An 18,976-nucleotide genomic window follows, 5' to 3' on the forward strand; every position below is an offset into this window, starting at 1 on the left:
ACATTTTTGAGGGTTAGGAGATCATAATTTACTCATATGTGGCCTCCCATAGCTTTAAATTCGAAAAAATCCTCCATTAGGCACTCCCAGTGCAAATTATGGTTTTCGGGGCTGGACTGATCTCTGGGTGCCAGCATCGGATGCTTAGGCACCAAAATGCCATCCAAGATGCTCAAAATCAAGCCTCTAGAAGTCTGACACTAGTTTGTAGCACTTAGGCTCCAGGTGCATATGTGCCCAAATCTGCTAAAAAATGACTTTTCTCTCAAGAGATGGGAAAGTAACTGCCAGAGCTCTGACTCCAGCCTGGGCATCTAGGTGTCAGGTTGCAGTGCCTAGGCTCTAGTCCACTTACATGATGTGTTTTTTTGCATTTTTTATGTCGACTTGATCCCAGTGCACCCCCCAATGGGCTGAAATGACAACGAACTCTTTGAGCTTGAGGAGATATGCATGGGGGGGATGCCTTAGGTTTTGCCTCATTTGACACATCTTAAATGCTCTCCATTATCCATATTTGTCCTAATCAAACGAGTATTTTGGAGATTTGCATGAGGAGGCTAGTTTAAGCTCTCTTGGCCCCCTCGTTTCACTTATCTCCTCCTAATTTCAGACTTAGGCTGGTTCTTGGGAGTGACCCCATGTTGGTCGTGATGCCTTAACGAGCATTGTTTCCCATATTGATCCCAATGAGCAATGTGAGTTAAAACATCAAGTCTGACACAAGTTTGACAGTGCTAAGGATTCAAGAGATCTATCTTGTGTCACTCTATATGTTACGGGTCCGTTTTTAATAATCATTAATTTAAAACAAAAAAAAAATATTTTTTTTCCATTTTTTATATTTGCCATAATTTTAAAATTATGCATGTAGCAAGTTATGACATATGTCAGGTTAACTCATTTCAAAATTCATCATGGGTGACACTTTTTAGATTCCTTGGATCTTTAGGACGGGGCCGGTGTGGCTACCCCATCAAGTCATATGTGCTCGGAGACTTACCCTTAGCACTTAACTACTGGTTAGAGCACATTATCATTAAAGTGTGGGCTAGACTAGGATTTAGGATGCTAGGTTGTCTTTTTGACGGCTATGGCTATTATTGTCTGTTGGTTTGATTTGTTCTAGCCAAGCGTCACCTTTGTGCTTTTTTGTGTGCTTGCATGCTTGATATCTATGACAGTATGTTAGGGCATTCTTCTGTAGGGAGCTGTGCCCATATATATGCACACACACAAATATCATTAAAGGGGGAGCGTGTGACAATATCTACTAACATTTTGCTTGTAGATGCCATTTTGCTCCCTAGATAAGAAGGCATGGTTTAGATAAGTTGCATGCTTGCTTGGCTTTCTCATTAATGTTATTTTCATTCAAATCAAATCATTTTTTTAATTTTTTCTGATGTGCCTTTTAAAGTTCTAGGAAGAGTATGCATTAGAAGTAAGGTACGAGCATTGTTTCTGATGCGCCAGATAGGCAGCACTGTGAAGGGGGCCAAGAGCTGTTTGCTCGTGCCTCTTACCTTAATTCTAAATTTCATTTATGTATAAAATTAGGATTTGGCATGCATACACGGGTTCCGGGTTTCTTTTTCCTTTTCTGGGATATTTCGCCAACCAGCTCACCGACCTTTTATTATTTCTCTTGGCTTGTTTTATTGTTTTTCCTGCATGATTGCATGTTTGAGCTATTTCTCCTATTTTTATCTGGTTGTATCTGGGATGCTAAGAAAATTTCATTTTATCCTCTTTAGGATTAAGAGATTCATAATTTTCAAAACTTGCTTTCTACTTTCTACTTGACCTTTGGACAAGATGTTAAATGGGTTGCAAAGCATGGCTTTTACCCAAGTCATTTGATAGGGCCTCCATAATATCTAACGACCGCTCTAGATAATTGCATCACTTGCATGTCATGAGGAGAAGTCCCCATGCTTCTCCAGCCCGACTGACCCAACATAGATTTTTGCTTCGGTGGTTATCTAGTGTGCTTAAGTCATTGGAAGGTTCCTCCACCCAGACAGGGTGTAAGTTTTTTTGCTGTGATTGTTTTCAACATTGTAGTTGAACCTCCCTTTCTCTTCCTTTCCAACGATATCCTTGTCACTTCGGAGGGTATAAGTCTCACGTCTTGGAGTTTCACCTGATAGTCATAAGATAAAGTTCTTTTTATTTGACCTTAGAACTATTGAGGTCCCAGTAGGCGACATAAGTCACAGATTGCTGACGGGGGAAGGACCTTTGGACGTGTTGGGTTGACTACCTTCACGATCAGGTAGACTTAGGGTCCAATTATTCTGGGATGATGGGCCCGTGGTACCATGATCCAACTACCTCTATCTTCTAGGGATTGCTCATCTCTTCCTTTGACTATCGCTATTGGCCCCTGTCGTTCATCTTGCCTTTATTAGCATCATCTTAATGGCCTACTTGCTGATGAGATGCCGCTCGCTTGGGATACAATAAATTGTCCTATGCCCTTATGACTCAAATATGCTTTGACGGATCGGGATTTCCCGTTGGGATGATTTGGTTATTTCGTAGGCTCAATATGTCGATGAGTATGTTGCTTAAGCCGGGACTGCGAGAGACTCACTCTCTGCCCTATGACTTAACGAGAGCTTTCAAAGCGTCATAGCATTCCCATGCGAAATAACCATCCTTTAATAACCCTATGCTAGTCTTCACTACAAATGTAAGCAAAATTCTCCTAGATCAAGAGTATTATTAAGCAACACTTAAGATGAATAAACTAAGTGTGATACGTCCCCTTGGAAGCACTCTAAATCCCATAAAAGACAAACACACCTGAATCTCTAGTTGTGAGTAGTCTACCTAGGTATTCTTTCGTAGATAGTAGTCTAAGGTGCTTCCGCCAGATCTTATTTAGGTGGACATGCTTGACCTAATATTGCAAGGTTTATTGCATGTAGATTGTCCACGTTTTTTTTGTCATCTTTTTCATATGTCTGTCTTTTGCTGTTCTTCTATTCTCCTGATCATTCACATGATATGACAAAAAGACTTATTCAAAAAAGCAAAATATACGACGCTGGACAAACCGACAATTCCTTTTAAAATAAAAAGAAAAACGAACGAAAATAAAGTGCATCTCTTTCTAATTTTGTTAAGCCTAACTAAAACCTAACATAAGAAAATTGATTTATACATAACATAATTTCATCACTTTACCATAACATCAAAGTTGCATCCATGACTCATCAAATAAATTCAAGAAAAAAAATACCACAAAATAGAAACAAGTCAAAGAGTTAAAACCCTAATGATTACAAAATAAGAAACTAATAAAAATAAGGTAAAGGAGAGCTAGGGTTAGTGGTGTTCCCACTATGAATAATGGCTACCATATTGCTCCCTGTTTTTAATTTTATTTAGGCTTAAGATCATTCAGTAAGTGCACCAATCCTAATCAACAATCTCTTAAACAGGGCAATTTACATAAACACCCCTCAGTTCTTATGTATTTACATATCTAACGACTAAATTTCAATCTTACACCCGACCCATCTTACCTACGCATTAAAAAGCATATTTCACTTAAAAAAAAAAAGTTAAACACCGATGTTTTTTACGTGCATGAAAGATTTCAGCGAAAAAATGTAAAAGAAAACTAACATTTAGGGGTCGAATATGTAAATACATAAAAATTGTGTGACATGTGTGTAAATGCTATTTTTGAAATAACAATGTCTGTGTTGCCCACATTTACTTATCCTTCACTATCATTCCAGTGCATGCAATGTGGAATAAGATTTAGTTATAATGATTCAACATGTGTTATGATTGTGATGCATTTCTGTAGCTTTGCTATAGCTTTAATAATGGAGTAATGCTTGTGCGGCTACAATTTTTAAAACGACTTTTTTGGATTGTGATTGCTCAATTCATACATAGAGTGTGTAGTATATATATATATATATATATATAGGCCTAAAATTTACTTTTTTAACATTAATAACATCAAAATGTTTCATATTAAATATAAAATAACACTATTTTAAGCTTTAAAAATTAAATTTAGAAATGCACACACTCCAAATTATGATCAAATGAAGTGTCTCAGTGAGTTAAACCAAAAGACATAAAAATGATCTGATGTAAGTCCAAGTGAGCTCATGTAATACACTTAAAATATAAAAAGAAGTATTGGAAGAAATTTTGACAGATCAAATGATCTTAAAATATGACAAGTTTATAATTAGATCAAGCGTTTTCGACGAGATGAATCCAATAAGCTTAAGATCGCTTTAATCAAGATGTCATGGAGACATTCAAATAATCATAAAACTACATCTAATCAAGGGAAACACTATGAGTTGTTTGATGGAATGATCCGAATTCATGCAATATTTATGGATGATGTCACATCCCAAAATCTTTAAATTGATTCTCACTCATGAAAATGTGCTAAATCAGAATGGGAAGATTAAAGAGAGTTTCAAGCACTTGAGGATTCTCAAGGTTCACCACAACTAAACCATCATTGCGAGTTGCAACCATTATCACGTGGTCGATGCTCAACCAATGATGTCGTACCAAACAGTTGACGTCAAGCCAACATAGTTGTGTTGCTGTCGCCACAGTTGATCCACAATCATCAGACTGTCATCATCGTTATTAGGATGCATCAATGCCATGCCACACCATCATCACAAGGCAATGCAACTATAGACCACTACCACCCAATCGACGTCGAGCCATTGCATCTGAACAGTTGGGCTATCACCCGCGAACCATCTATGTCGAGCCAATACCACCATACCAAGCCAACACCACCATGCAGGATCATCACAGTTAAGTTGACGCTTGATTGAGCCAAAAAGCGTCCTAAACTTCTAACATCAAGACATCAGTGTCGTGCGGGACCATTGTCACTGGGTTGTCCTTGCTATTATTAGCCGCCATCAGTGAAGCACCAATGCTGAGCCACCATCGTAGTGTCAAACCACTATAATAGGGCTGTCATAGCCATCGAACCACCAACACCAGACCGATATTGTGCCACTACTGTCGTCATCAAGCTGTCATTGCCAGACCACTACCGTTGTGTAGGACAACCATCGTTGGGTTGCCTCCATCATATAACCACAGTCAGTTGACTAATATTGAGCGACTGCTGCCACCGATAGAACACAATCATTGGGCCACCATTGGCCACCATCACCAGAACACTATCATATTCAACAAATCACTATTATTGACCCTCACTATTGTCACACTACATTTGTCAATTATCACCGGAACGTGGTCATGTGGTTGAAGTCATTTTTGCTGCCACCATTGCTTGGTCACTGTCATTATTATCCTTAGATCACTGGTGTCCAACTAACGATATTGCCACCATTAGACCTATGTTGTCAAATCTTTATCATCAGCTCATCGTTGCCTAGCCATCACAAATAATTTTGTTGGATCACCGTTGCTTAGCAACCACCACCATCAGCAACAATGAATCCAGTTCACCATCAAACATCCTCTATCATTGGTCTTTCATCATCGCGGTCGCGCCACTGTCAGATTCCTAATATTATGTCACATTCTTTTGGCATCATTGTCTTTTGTTTAAGGGCAAATAAAGTATTGTAACACATTTGAATGGTATAATCATTTCAACTGGGCTAGACCCCATAATACTAATACTTTATTATACTCTATTACTCCAAATTCTCCCACAAGATATATATATATATATATATATAAATTTACTAAAAATTTAGGTGGCCTCAAAATTGAATGAATAAAAAAAATCAATTAATTAAAAAAAACACAAATTTTACATTAATAAAAAAAAATTAAAATATTTAAAAAGTAGCTTGACAGCTCATTCAAAATAAAGAAATAAATAAATAAACAAATAAATGAATGCCAAATAATTGACATAAAATTAATAATGACTAAAAAAAGCACAATCAATCGTATAGACCTTCTCCAATGCGAAAAAGCCATGTGCCGTGGGAAATTTTGCCACCTGGCTTTACACATTTTGACACGTCAAATAATGCAGAATGTGAGTTGGAAATTTATTGGTATTATAAATTAATGTTAAAGTGCGTTTTTATTTTATTACATTTATTTGGTTAAGATTCCTCCGGCCAATATAATAGTGGGGCACATACATGCCACTTAATTCTTATGCATTTACATATTATACACATAAATTTTATTTTTAGTATTCATGCCACACCAATAATTCATATTACATTAATAATATCATTATTTTAATTTCCTCTAATATGTGTGTGTTTCTGTGCCGCATTTCCGACACCCAAGGTATAAGACCCTCAGGTCAAGGGTTCGAATCCCCTCTAGCGCAGTTGATCTTAAGGAGATGAAACACAAATTGTTTGACACATTAGAGATGACTGCAGACTCGTATAATAGCCTCTGGTCATTCCATTTAAGGATATATATATATATATTAGTTTTTTTAAAAAAGAATGGTGAGAGGCTATTATACGAGCCTCCAATCAACCTTATTATGTCTGACAATTCGAGCATCACCTCTTTAAGTCCAGCCGTGCCAGAGGAGATTCAAACCCCCAGACTTGAGGAGTCTTATATCATGGATGCCAACCAACATGCCAGAATATGCGGCACATAAATATTAAATACACAAATACATAGAAATTGAGTAGCATTGTATGTAAATCTTTCTCCAATATATATTGTATATTGTTGCACAATATGGTTAAAGATCATAGTGCCAACACGTGCTCAAACTACTTAATTATTCGCTTATTCAAATGGGGCCTTTCCTCCACATTTAAAAATAAGAAAGAAAAAAAAATAATACTAAGTGGAAACCATTAGACTGAGATGGCAAGCATTGATAAATCCTTAAAACGATATGTATTTTCATGATGGGAAAATAATTGTATTATAGATCAAGGTAATTAATAAATATATTATTTATCATGGTGACTAACATTTATGTGATTAATGAATAAAGTAATACTTCATAAATAAACTTATATTTTCAAATCAACCCATAGTTCTTGAGGACAACATTACATAAATATGATGTTTTTTATAGTTAATATAAGTAGAAAAATAAACAAATATTTCATAATTTATAAAAAAAAAAGTAGAATTAAGCAAAATAATAATAACAATAATAATGATGAATATGTAAAAAATATATTCTATTCACATTCACAAGTGTAGGAAGCATTAATATACGAAATAAATCTTAAAATTTAATTTCAATAATTAAACATTGTAGTAAATATCATATTGTATTATACTAACCTTCCTCATATTTTTCCTCTCTTTAGTATAGCCCTATAAGTACGGTGCTACATGGCATGACCAATTGTTCTATACATTAGGGACCATGTTCCATCAAACAAACCTAACCATTATTGGGGGAAAAAAACTAGAAAGAAAAAAATGGAGGCATACCTAGGTCTCTATTATGATATTTGCCAAGTTGGTTAGACAAGAGAAGAAAATGAGCATGAATTTTTGCTTCCTCATGGACTCATGCCCATTAGATACAGCACATTTAATGAGTAAGGAGCAAAGGATAGTTCTAAGTTAGGTAAAAAGGACCCCAAGAGTGCAGCCACCAATGATGAAATCAAAACAAAGGCTTGTGGCCCCTCCTTTACTTAAATTACAAGGAGATGTTGTGATATTATAAGAGAAAAGAAGCTTTCTTTCATCACATTACATATCGGTGGCTTAGGTGGTGCCCTAAATCTCTTTCCTTTCCACATGGGAGGGTAGGGGAGGGTGAGAGAGAGAGAGGGGAAGGGAGGGAGGGAGGGAGGGAGGGACGAAAGATACCAAATTTGAGCACAGTGGATAAAAAGCAAGGAGAGGGAATGACCAAATGTGGAGGGAGCTAAAAGAGTGCGGCCAGAAAGGATGATCATTTCCTTTTGGCTGTAAACCATAGGTTGTGCGTATGTAGCTCTCAGCCTAAGAAAGTAATCCTCTCCAATATCTTTCTCTGTTTTTCTCTGGCGGCTTCTGTTCCTTGCTCTGTCGAAGCAGCAGCAATTTGTTGCATTTCTCTCTCTCTCTCTCTCTCTCTCTCTCTCTTCTGTTTCTTGGGGGCTGTTCATCTTTAGTTTTAAAGAGTGAGAAGGCGGAATGACTTGGCTCAAAGCTCTACTCGGTTATGCTTGGAGGAAAAAGCTGGTAGCGAAGGATGAGTAAGAAAACAGAAGATTTTGTTTTTCCATGTTTTTCATGAAGAAAAGCTCTCAACTTTATTCTGAGAGAGGGTTTTTAATTGCCAGTGAGTGATAAAGCTCTCAACTTTGAGCAGCTTTTGTTGGGTTTGCATCCGCTGAAGGGAGGGTATGTGAAGATGGTCACATTTCAAATTCATCTTGTTTGCTTTATTGTAGGATTTGAATTCATTTTGTGTATATTAGTACTATTATTGTTGTTATGTGCTGTATTAAGCACCTGGTAATGAGTTATTCTGTGCCATTTTTGCTTGTAAACCAAGTTTTATGGGCCTACACTCACATGGTTGAATATGGCAGATTAGCATTGTTCTTTCTTTTTTAATGCTTTTGATAATATAGCATTTTTTTAATGTTTTGTTTCGGTGAATGAGTGGGCTTTGTCTTTTGCTGAATGAACTTCAATGAAGCAGCCGGAAAAAAATCCTTTTTTTTTTGTTTTTGATTTGGAATGGATAATCTTGTTTTTTTTTAAATTTCTATAACTGTTTCTTTTGGCTGCTAATTAGTTAAAAAAGTTTCATAAATCTGCAATCTAATGAAGAAGCTGGTTCTGTACCTCTGTCTCTATGTTTTTGATTCCATTTCTCTAAAGCTGACATTTTTTTCATCTGATTTGTATTATGCAAAATCCATTTTGTTTGATCCAATTTTCTATTATCCTCTCTTCGTTGAATCAATTCACTCTTTTGGTTTCCATTCTGTCTTCTTTCTCAGATTCTACTTTGTTTTGATGTCAATGGAAGAAGGAACATCGCATCAATGGCAGAATTCAAACGAGCTCAGAATTAGAGACTCAAAATTGGATCTTTTCTCAAAAGAGAATGATCAGAGAACCGAAATCTCTTCAGCCTCCTTCAACACAATCCTCCCCGATGATATCTTGGAGAAAATTTTCTCCTTTCTCCCTGTTTTGGGCATAATCAGAGCAGGGTCTGTCTGCAAAAGATGGCATGAAGTAGTTCACTCTGGAAAATATTCATGGAGCCGAATGCCGCCGCAGAGGCCATGGTACTTCATGTTCACACACAGCAAGAACATTGTGGGCTACGCCTATGATTCCACCATTAAAAAATGGTACAATTTTAACTTCCCTTGCCTCGACAAATGCAACTGGTTCATCTCTTCATCCTGCGGATTAGTCTGCTTCATGGATTACGAAAACCGAAACCGAATTTTAGTCTGTAATCCCATTACCAGAGACTGGAAACAGCTGCAGCAGCCCCCCAATGGAAAATCTCCAGATTACAGCGCATTAGCATTATCAGTAGACAGATTTTCTCTCAGCTACACAGTTGCAGTGGTGAAATCCAATCAAATTCCTCATGATTTTCTTCAATGGGAGTTCACCATACACATCTACGAATCAGAAAACTGCCTGTGGGTTGCTTCCATCAATGAAGTTTTGGAAGGATGGAGAGGAGGCGATGAGTGTGTGATATGTAATGGAATCCTGTACTGCTTAGTCTACTCCTTCTCAGGCAACAATGAGCGTCGCCATGGCCTTGTGAAACACAAGCTTCGCTCAAACTCTCCTCATGTCTCTCTAATTAGAACGATGATTCCAGTGCCATGTCCCCTCACCTGCGGTCGGCTGATGAATCTGCGAGACAAATTGGTTATGGTTGGGGGAATCGGAAGGCATGATCGGTCGGACATTATAAAGGGAATTGGGATATGGGAGCTCTGGAACGAGGAATGGCGAGAGGTTGCGAGGATGCCGCAGAAGTTCTTTCAGGGATTCGGGGAGCTGGATGATGTATTTGCGAGCAGTGGTGCGGATGATCTGATCTTCATTCAGAGCTACGGAGCCCCGGCATTGCTGACCTTCGATATGAGCCACAAGCAATGGAGGTGGTCGCTGCGATGCCCGGCGACGAAGAGGTCTGCACTCCAGCTCTTCACTGGTTTCTGTTTTGAGCCGAGGTTGGAGATGAGATCCTGAAGCTCTGTAACAGCAATGGGGGGTTTCATTGTTTTCTTCTTTTGTTTGTAGCATTTCAGGGATTAGTTGTTCTTTTCAGGTTTTTATACTGATTTTTTCCCCCCTATTTTAATTCGTATCTGTTGTTGGAGCTGCAGGGCCAAGTTGAAGCAAGTGTTTTAATAGATGAGTGGAAAGTTGGAGTAATTGAGTGCTATTGCTCATATAGAAGGAACTTAATTATTATATTTATGGGGCATTTGCATACATAGCTCACAATTTCTTTGTATTCATATCTCTATCTGACACTACTTTACGTTTTATGATTATACCACCCAAATCTTTCCAGCCACAATAAAAAAAAAATATCACTATTGTGCACTTACCTGTTGACATAGTGATTGAGGGTTTACTTTCCCACCGAGATCGTGGGTTTGAATCTTATATTGTCATTTGGGTTCAAATTTTTGATGAGTTTGGCTACAAGTAGGAGTTAGAGTTAGTAAGATTTTTTAAATTAGTAAATCATTTGACTCATGGGTTTCGAGAATTTAGATTAAAGGTGAATCAAAGGTGTGAATTTTATAACCCTAAATTCGAAAATTCATGAATTCACAAATCTGAAAATCAGGGAAAGATACATGAGATGTAAGACTCACAAATAGAAATACAGAAGAAGTGATATGTCATTAAAACAAACCAATTAGATGGGATATATACATACATATATATATATACATATATATATATACATATATATATATACATATATATAATATATATATATACATACATACATATATATATACATACATACATATATATATACATACATATATAGATACATACATACATATATATATACATACATACATATATATATATATACACACATACATATATATATATATACACACATACATATATATATATATACACACATACATATATATATATATACACACATACATATATATATATATACACACATACATATATATATACATATATATAAGTTGTTTAACTAAAGGCCCTGTATAATTATCCTTAAGTCGGATTCATTATTAAGTCCCTACAAACTAATAATATCTTGAAGATATATTGTTAGTTTGTTCCCGAGTGTGCATAATCTTGGTGAGGATCAACAATTTGCTCATCCGATGACAAATACTGAAGTATAAGCTTCTTAGGCTGAGTATGATCCCTTATAAGATGATAATCTATCTCAATATGCTTTGTTCGAGCATGCAAGATGTGAATCTAAGCTATGGTCATTGATGATATGTTGTCAAGGTAAATTGTTGTAGGTGTTGAGCTAAATATTTGAAAGTCTTTGAGAAGTCTTCGAAGCCATATAATATTAGTAACAACGGAAGATGGGGCACGATATTCAATTTCAGTTGAGGATCTAGCGACAGTAGGTTGCTTATTCACATTCCAAAAGAGAAGATTTGGACCTATGAATGTACAATACCTAGTGATTGAGTGATGATCAGTTACATTACTAGCCCAGTTGGCATAAAAAATAGTGTGAAGAGTGTGAGCTCCATCTTGGAAGGGTAGAAAGAAGTCAATTGTGCCATGAAGATACTGGAGGAGCCGCTTTAATTGATGATAATGAGACTCTAGTTGTTGTTAGGGTTGCTGAAAGAGAGAATCGGCAATAGCCATGATATCTGGTCTAGTCAAAGTGAGATATTGTAGTGGACCAATTAGTTACCGATATAGAGATGGATTGGTAGTGGAGTATAGAGACCCTGTGAAGACTTGGTAGAAACAATTTGAGGAGTAGAAACAGGTTCACAAGATGTCATTTCAGCTCGGTGAAGGATTTTATGAACATAGCAAGTCTAATTGAGGTGATAATCATATGGTGTGTGAATAATGTGGATCTCGAGAAATGCGGTAACAATATCCATAAATTTCATAGAGAAGTGTTGTTGTAATTCATTTTGAAGCTGTTGCATCATACCAATGTCATTGCTAATTTGAAGAATCTCATCGACATAAAGAAAAAGATAAAGTTAGTGAGAGTTGTGATGCTAGATGTAGAGAGATGGGTCAGTAATACTGAGAAGGAAACCATATTTAAGTAGATGAGTGGTAAATATAGTATTCTACTATTGCAGAGCTTGTTTTAGGCTATAGATGGATTTTGTAGAAGAAAAAAATGAGAGAGTTTGGAGTGATCTTTGTAATCAGAGAGATGGTGCATATAAATAGTTCTTGAAGGTGACCATGTAGAAATGCATTAGAAACATCTATTTGGAATACTTTCCATTTATAAAGAAGTGTAATTATAAGTAGGAGTCGAATAATAGTTATTTTAGTGATGGGGCTGAAAGTATTTGTATAGTTGAGTCCAAATTCTTGTTGATATCCGAAGGCCACTAATCAAGCTTTGCATCTGGCGACAGAACCATCATTGTTGCGTTTAATGCAGTTTGTCCACTTACTTCCAAGTATAGATTGATAAATTGGTGGAGTCACTAGTTTTTATGTTTGTTGACTTTGTAAGGCATGAAATTCTTCGTTCATGGCTTGCTGCCACTGAACATGCTTAACTTCTTGCTTATAGGTTGAGCTGTAAAGAAGTATCATGTAAAAGATCATTGTTAACCGTCTTAGGAAGAGAGCATGTTTGTGATCGAGTTACTATTGAGTGCTTTGGTGGGAGAGGTTTAGTAATAGGGAGAAGGTTGTTGGGATTATGGCCAGAGGAAGACTGCTCTGGTAGGAATGTTGCGGGCTGAGTTGGTGAGTCGACTGGTGTGCGGTTAGGTTCATTTGGAGAAAATGTAGATTGGATAAATGATGGGATGGGGTGCATAGTAGATGTGGGTACGGGTAGAGATGAAGGGTAGATGGTAAGTATGGAGGAAGTGATAGGGGATGGACGTTTATCTAGGTAAGGGAAGACTGATTCGTTAAAGAGAACATGTCGAGCGATTTTGAGCTTAATACCAATGGTGGGATCAAGAGACAGAGTCTGGGATGGATAGCCTAGAAAGACACACGATATAGATTTAGTTTGCATTTATTTTGGTGGATAGGTGGTATAAAGGGAAAACATTGACATACAAAGGATTTAAGGTGATTTTAGCCAGCAACATTACCATATAAGAGTTGATATGGTGAGAGATGCTCATAACTTTGGATTGTAAGCGATTGATCAGATATATAGCAATATGAACCATTTTAAGCCAAAGTGAGGGAGGAACTTTGCAGTCTGCCATTAGAGCCCGAGTGATTTCCAATATATGTCGATGCTTGCGTTCAATAATTCCATTTTGTTGTAGAGTATAAGGATAGTTCAATTGATGAATGATGCCATGCTTTGTAAGGAAACTTTGAAAGGCGTGACTGGTATATTGTCCGTTATTATCTGTTCGTAAAACCTTTATCTTTCGGTTGTGTTGAAGTTGAACTTCTTGTTTGAACTTGATAAAATGAGGAAAAATTTCAGATTTGTTAAACATAGGATAAAGCAAAGTTTATCGTGAGAAATCATCTATGAAAAACACATAATATTTGTAACCTTGAGCAGAAACTGTGGGGGAAAGTTCCCAAACATTCGCATGAATTAAAGCTAAAGGTGTACATTGTGGCTAGTATAATTAGTAAATGGAAAATGATGACATTTAGCAGTATCACAAGAGTTATTCAGAGAAGTAGTGAGTGAAATCCATAATTGAGGTTGCTAGTTGGCTATGAGCTGGATAACTTGTTGATGCAAATATCAAAGTCTCTGATGTCACTGAGCAGAGGAAGCTCCCATTACAACTAGAGCATGGTAATTACCGACAATTTGATATAGACCTCAACTGCATTAGAAACTGCCATGTCAAACAATCCGTAATTTGATAGCCGTTAGCATCAAAAATAGTCATGCAATTATTATACCATGCTATAGAGAGATAGAAATCAAATAGTGGAAAATATGAGGAGTGTGGAGTAGCTTGGAAAGTAAAAGCTTACGGTTTAGAGTTGGTATAATGCTGGTGCCATAGTGTTTCATGGGACAATACTATCATTACCAACCATAATTGTCAACCATAATTGTCTCATTGCCTTTATATGGTTCGAGTTGGTGAACTTGACTGTAATCAGAGGTTAGATGTTTGGTTGCTCCAGTATCTAGATACCAATCAGCTGGATTGGATAAGGATAACGAGGTAATGTAAGCAGTATGAGAGTTTGGCGGTGGAGAGGGAACAAATTTCTTGGGCTAATAGTGTATATTCAAGCAGTACCAACATGTAGATGCAAGATGTCCCGATTTGTTGCAAATTTGACAAAGCACTTGATCGCGATGATTAGAGGTAGTGGTGGGAGATTTTCTGGAGTGAGGGGTACTGCTTTTGCTTTTGCCTTTATAATGCTTGCCATTGGATTTGGATGACTATAATGCTAGCTGGGGATCAAGATCAACAGAAGTAGATGTGTTATCAGTGGGCCCGAAATAGCACACATGGTGGTATATTACTAGAGTCCGCACGTAGAGCTATGTCCGAAGTCCGGATACAAAATTTTTTCAAAAAATTGAAGTTTAAATATTAAATATGTAAATACATAAGAATTGAATGATTTCTATGTAAATCTTCCTATATTATTTTGACGTAGGACTATTCTCCACTCTCATGAGTACTTTAGCAATCTTCACTCAAAATCATTTAATTCGATCTCAAGTTAGTAATTTGATACTCAAACGTTGAACGTAAATACCACCTCTTAAAATCAAAGACAAGGCGAAATGATATGTCCCGGTTGTCAATGATCACATATTTTATAATTGGGACACTTACATAAATACTACCTAATTCCTATGTATTCACATACATAACTTCTAAATTTTACTTTCTTACATTTTAATCACCAATATCTTCAATATCACATCCAAAATATCAATTTTTAACTAAAAAGAATTGAAACACTCCTTTGCATGTACAAAAAAGATAGTACATATGTATATAAGTTGAGGCTGAAGTCTTAGACATGTAAATACATAAGAATGGAATGTAAATCCACCAAATAAAACACAAAATTAAAAATGGGAGGCTTGATTGTAGTGGAATGTGAGGAGTGTGAGGCATCCAAAAAAGAGAATATTATGTTCGGAATCTTAAATCTAAGCCGAGACGTGGAGTACAACATGATTATATTTATAGTTTTTCTTCAGTATAATTATACTGTATAAAGTTAAAAAAACATCCAAATAAATAATTTGATGTGAAAGCTATAGTTCCTCAGTGCGACCATGTTGTACTCTTCTGCACGAGGAGTACAACATGATTATATTTATAGTTTTTCTTCAATATAATTATATTGTATTAAGTAAAAAAAAACATCCAAATAAATAATTCGATGCGAAAGCTATAGTTCCTCAGTACGACCATGTTGTACTCTTCTGCACGGTTCGCGAACAGCTCGTCTCTTTGTTCGTGAACAGCTCGTGTTCGGCTCATTCGATAAGTAAACGAGCCGAACATGAACAAGTTTTTAAAGCTCACATTATAAACGAGCCGAACACGAACAAATTTTTGTTCACCTGTATTCGGCTCATTTTAGCTCAAAAAAAAAAATATATTTATATAAGAATATATTATATATATTTATATCTAAGTTTAAATCATAACATATCGTGTGTTAACATGATTAATGCATTCTTTTGCATACATTTGGTTCAGATTCGAATCCAACACTTAACATCTATTTTTTTCAATTTAAATTTAACAAGCAAATTTCAAGCCGAACACGAACATGCTGTTCACGAAACAATTTCGAACACGAGCAGTTTCAAACGAGCCGAACTCGTTTACAGCCCTACGCACGGATGGACTTCAAACTTCTTAGCTTTCTAGATAAAAATACATGTCAAATTTTAATTGGATTTCATACATATATATATAATGAATCGAGTATAATATTTTTTCCTCGAAAAAAAGAAAAAGAGCGGGGCTTTTAGGTTAGAGGGGCGGGCAGAGGGCAGCGACGCAGAAGAGAGGGACGGCTTTTTTGTTCTGAAATCTGAATGGCGACGCTGTGGGAGCAGGGCTTCCTCTTTCTTCTTTTTAATTTATACAGGCTTTGGATCTTTGCTGTTCAAATGTGGGGAGTAATTACTGTAAATCTATCCTCTTCTGAGTTATGTGGTCCTTGCAAAGCAGAGATGGTTGTTCTTTTTGGGTGTCAGCTTTCATGCTTCCTTATTGTTATTTTATTTTTGAATTATATATATAATGAGCCATGAACTTATTTTGAGTTGCAATGGATCTAAATAATTCAATTTGTGCAGCTCGTTTCAATTTTGAGCCGGATTGAGCTTGATTCAAGTTCGAGCAGAGTTGGCTCGAAGTCGAATATAACAAGCCACAAGCTGATTTTGAGCCACACTCAATTCATTTGGGCCGACCACCGCTCAGCTTAAAATCAGATTGTTAACAATACTAATCTTATATATATATATATATAAAAAGGTGTATTCAATTTTTTTTTAAAGCTAAAGTTGTAGTATTTTTGATGTTATACGAAATAATTGGGCGGTATAAATGTAAAAAATAGACGATATGTAAATACAATGAAATTGGGTGGCATGCATGTAGATGACGCATTTTTTTTGTGACCGAAGGTAAGGCATCCTCTTAGTTGCAATAACTAAATCATAGAGAAATGAGAAATGGTGAGAAAAATGACAAATAAAAGGATGATTAGAGGCTAATTGGGACTTGTTTCATTATATTTGATTAAAACTACAAATTTCAGGATTGTTTTAGAGATAATTATTCAGCAATAAGCTTTGGTGGTATATTTGTAAAAAGTCTTCATTTTAATTTTCATGATGCTAAAAATTGATAAGATAATCTAACTAGTTCAATTTTATGAGTTTGTGTTGCTAATGAAAGAGATTTGAGGCTACTCTAGAGCCAACACATGTGATCAAATAAGCTATTGTTTTCGGTAAGATTTGCATACATATCAGTTAATCTCCTTGTATTTACATATCTAACTTCTAATTAATTATACATGAAAAGGTGTATTCAATTTCTTAAAAGTTAAAACAGTGACATTTGTTTATGTGATATGAATAGTTTAGGTCGATAAATGTAAATATTCAATAGTGTTATGCTGGATATTATTGATGTACCACATATCCCGGTCTGTTGGTTGACATTCATGGTATAAGACCCCTCAGGTCGGGGTTTCAAATCCCCTTTGGCGCAGCCAACCTTAAAGAGGTGGTACTTGAAAGTTTTATGTAAGATAATATTGATGTATCATGTATCCTGATATGTTGGTTGACATCAACGGTATAAGAATCCTCAGATCGGGGGTTCGAATCCCCTCTGGTACGGTTGGCCAAAACAAGGTGATACTCGAATTGTTAGACATATTGAGATGGTTGGAAGCTCATATAATATCATCTAACCATTCCTTAAAAAAATATTAGATAATATTGATAATACTGTGGTGTAATAATATTAATATCATATATTGTATGGATATAATGTTTCCTACTGTTGTGGAGACTTCAGTTTGTCTGCCTGAAAACATGGGCCGTTTGAAGTCTAGTACCCAATGATGTAATATCAGCTACACCTTATTCCACTCATCGAATCTAGGATTTTCCAGTGCACTGCAGATTTTGATAGGTCCTGTCAATTAAATATACCACCAAGACAGAATGGAGTTAACCAGACACATCTTGTCTGGTGTTTCCTCCGAAGTTACAGCTGTTTTTAGGAAGCAGAAATGTTAGCTTAGATTCGTGGGAACTTTAGATGTCTTGTGGATTGCTGTAGCCATTATGAGGACTGATTCAGACGAGTTTTTTAGCTTTATTTATTGTTTGACTTTGCTGAGAAGTTATGGAAATGTGTTTGATTGATGGAACGGATTTGCTTGGTTCTTGTCTGTCAGTCGATTCTGAAGAACTGTTTTGGTTATGTTATAATGGGTTTTGTGATTTTCATGGATTGAGTGGACGGTTATTGCGTTATGAATCATGAATTCACTTGGAGAGTCAAACAATGGCGGTGCATGACAGAAAGAGAATGTGGTGTTTGTCTAATCCTAGAGTCAAACAATGGCGGTGCATGACAGAAAGAGAAGTATAAAATGGGATTAGATTGAATGAGGTGTTTGTCTGATCCACTTGTTTGGTGCCTAACATATACTTAAATATATAAATAAGGGAAAACTAATGTTTATTTTTGGTTAGTTGGTGTATGAATATTTTGGTTGAATGGAGGAAAAGAAACTTATGGTGAGTGAATTTATGTGTGGCTGATTGGGTGGTGTGAACGGATTGAATTTGAAAAATATTTTTCTTGAATTAGTCAATCAGCACTAATGGAAACTTGGATGTTTACTTTATGTAAAGTTGACAAGTTAATGTTTTAATTTTAGAGGCAATTATATGCGTAGCGCCCGAAATATTGATATTTATAAATATAATAGATTTTTTCATATGTTTTTTAAATTCTCACTCAAATATCAAAATTCACAATAAAATTTCAATCCATATTTTTTATTTTTTATTAAGTTCTCAATGATTTGATCGTGACGCGAGTAAATATATCCTTTTGATAGTTAAAAAATATCATCGGGATACTAAATTTTATAAATAACAATATTATGGGTGCTAGTCTTATTAGCTTGTTTGAGATCTTTTTTTTCTTGCTTGCATTTGGTCTAATTCAAACACATAACATTAACTTAACTAATAACTTATCATTCCCAAATAAAAAGATGAGAACTTTTAAGTAGCACATATATAATAAACAAATTAAAATGTTCATTTAATCCACTTTTTTCATGCAGGTCTCTCCCC

The 18,976-nt window shown here is 35.9% G+C and overlaps 1 protein-coding gene across 2 annotated transcripts; it reads left to right on the forward strand.

Moving 5' to 3' along the window:
* Positions 1-7,798: 7,798 nt before the first annotated feature.
* LOC110022324 (F-box/kelch-repeat protein At3g61590-like) lies at positions 7,799-10,492 on the forward strand. 2 transcript variants are annotated; one of them, XM_020721200.1, is made up of 3 exons: positions 7,799-8,183; positions 8,271-8,331; positions 8,940-10,492. In XM_020721200.1, exons 1-3 carry the CDS (start codon positions 8,180-8,182, stop codon positions 10,165-10,167), a joined length of 1,293 nt encoding a protein of 430 aa, XP_020576859.1. In that variant the 5' UTR covers positions 7,799-8,179; the 3' UTR covers positions 10,168-10,492. The 2 variants fall into 2 exon arrangements, with proteins under 2 accessions (XP_020576859.1, XP_020576860.1); XM_020721201.1 differs by lacking the exon at positions 8,271-8,331.
* Positions 10,493-18,976: the final 8,484 nt, after the last annotated feature.

Source organism: Phalaenopsis equestris, unplaced genomic scaffold, assembly GCF_001263595.1.
Source record: "Phalaenopsis equestris unplaced genomic scaffold, ASM126359v1 Scaffold000180, whole genome shotgun sequence".
In the NCBI taxonomy this organism is placed as follows: domain Eukaryota; kingdom Viridiplantae; phylum Streptophyta; class Magnoliopsida; order Asparagales; family Orchidaceae; genus Phalaenopsis; species Phalaenopsis equestris.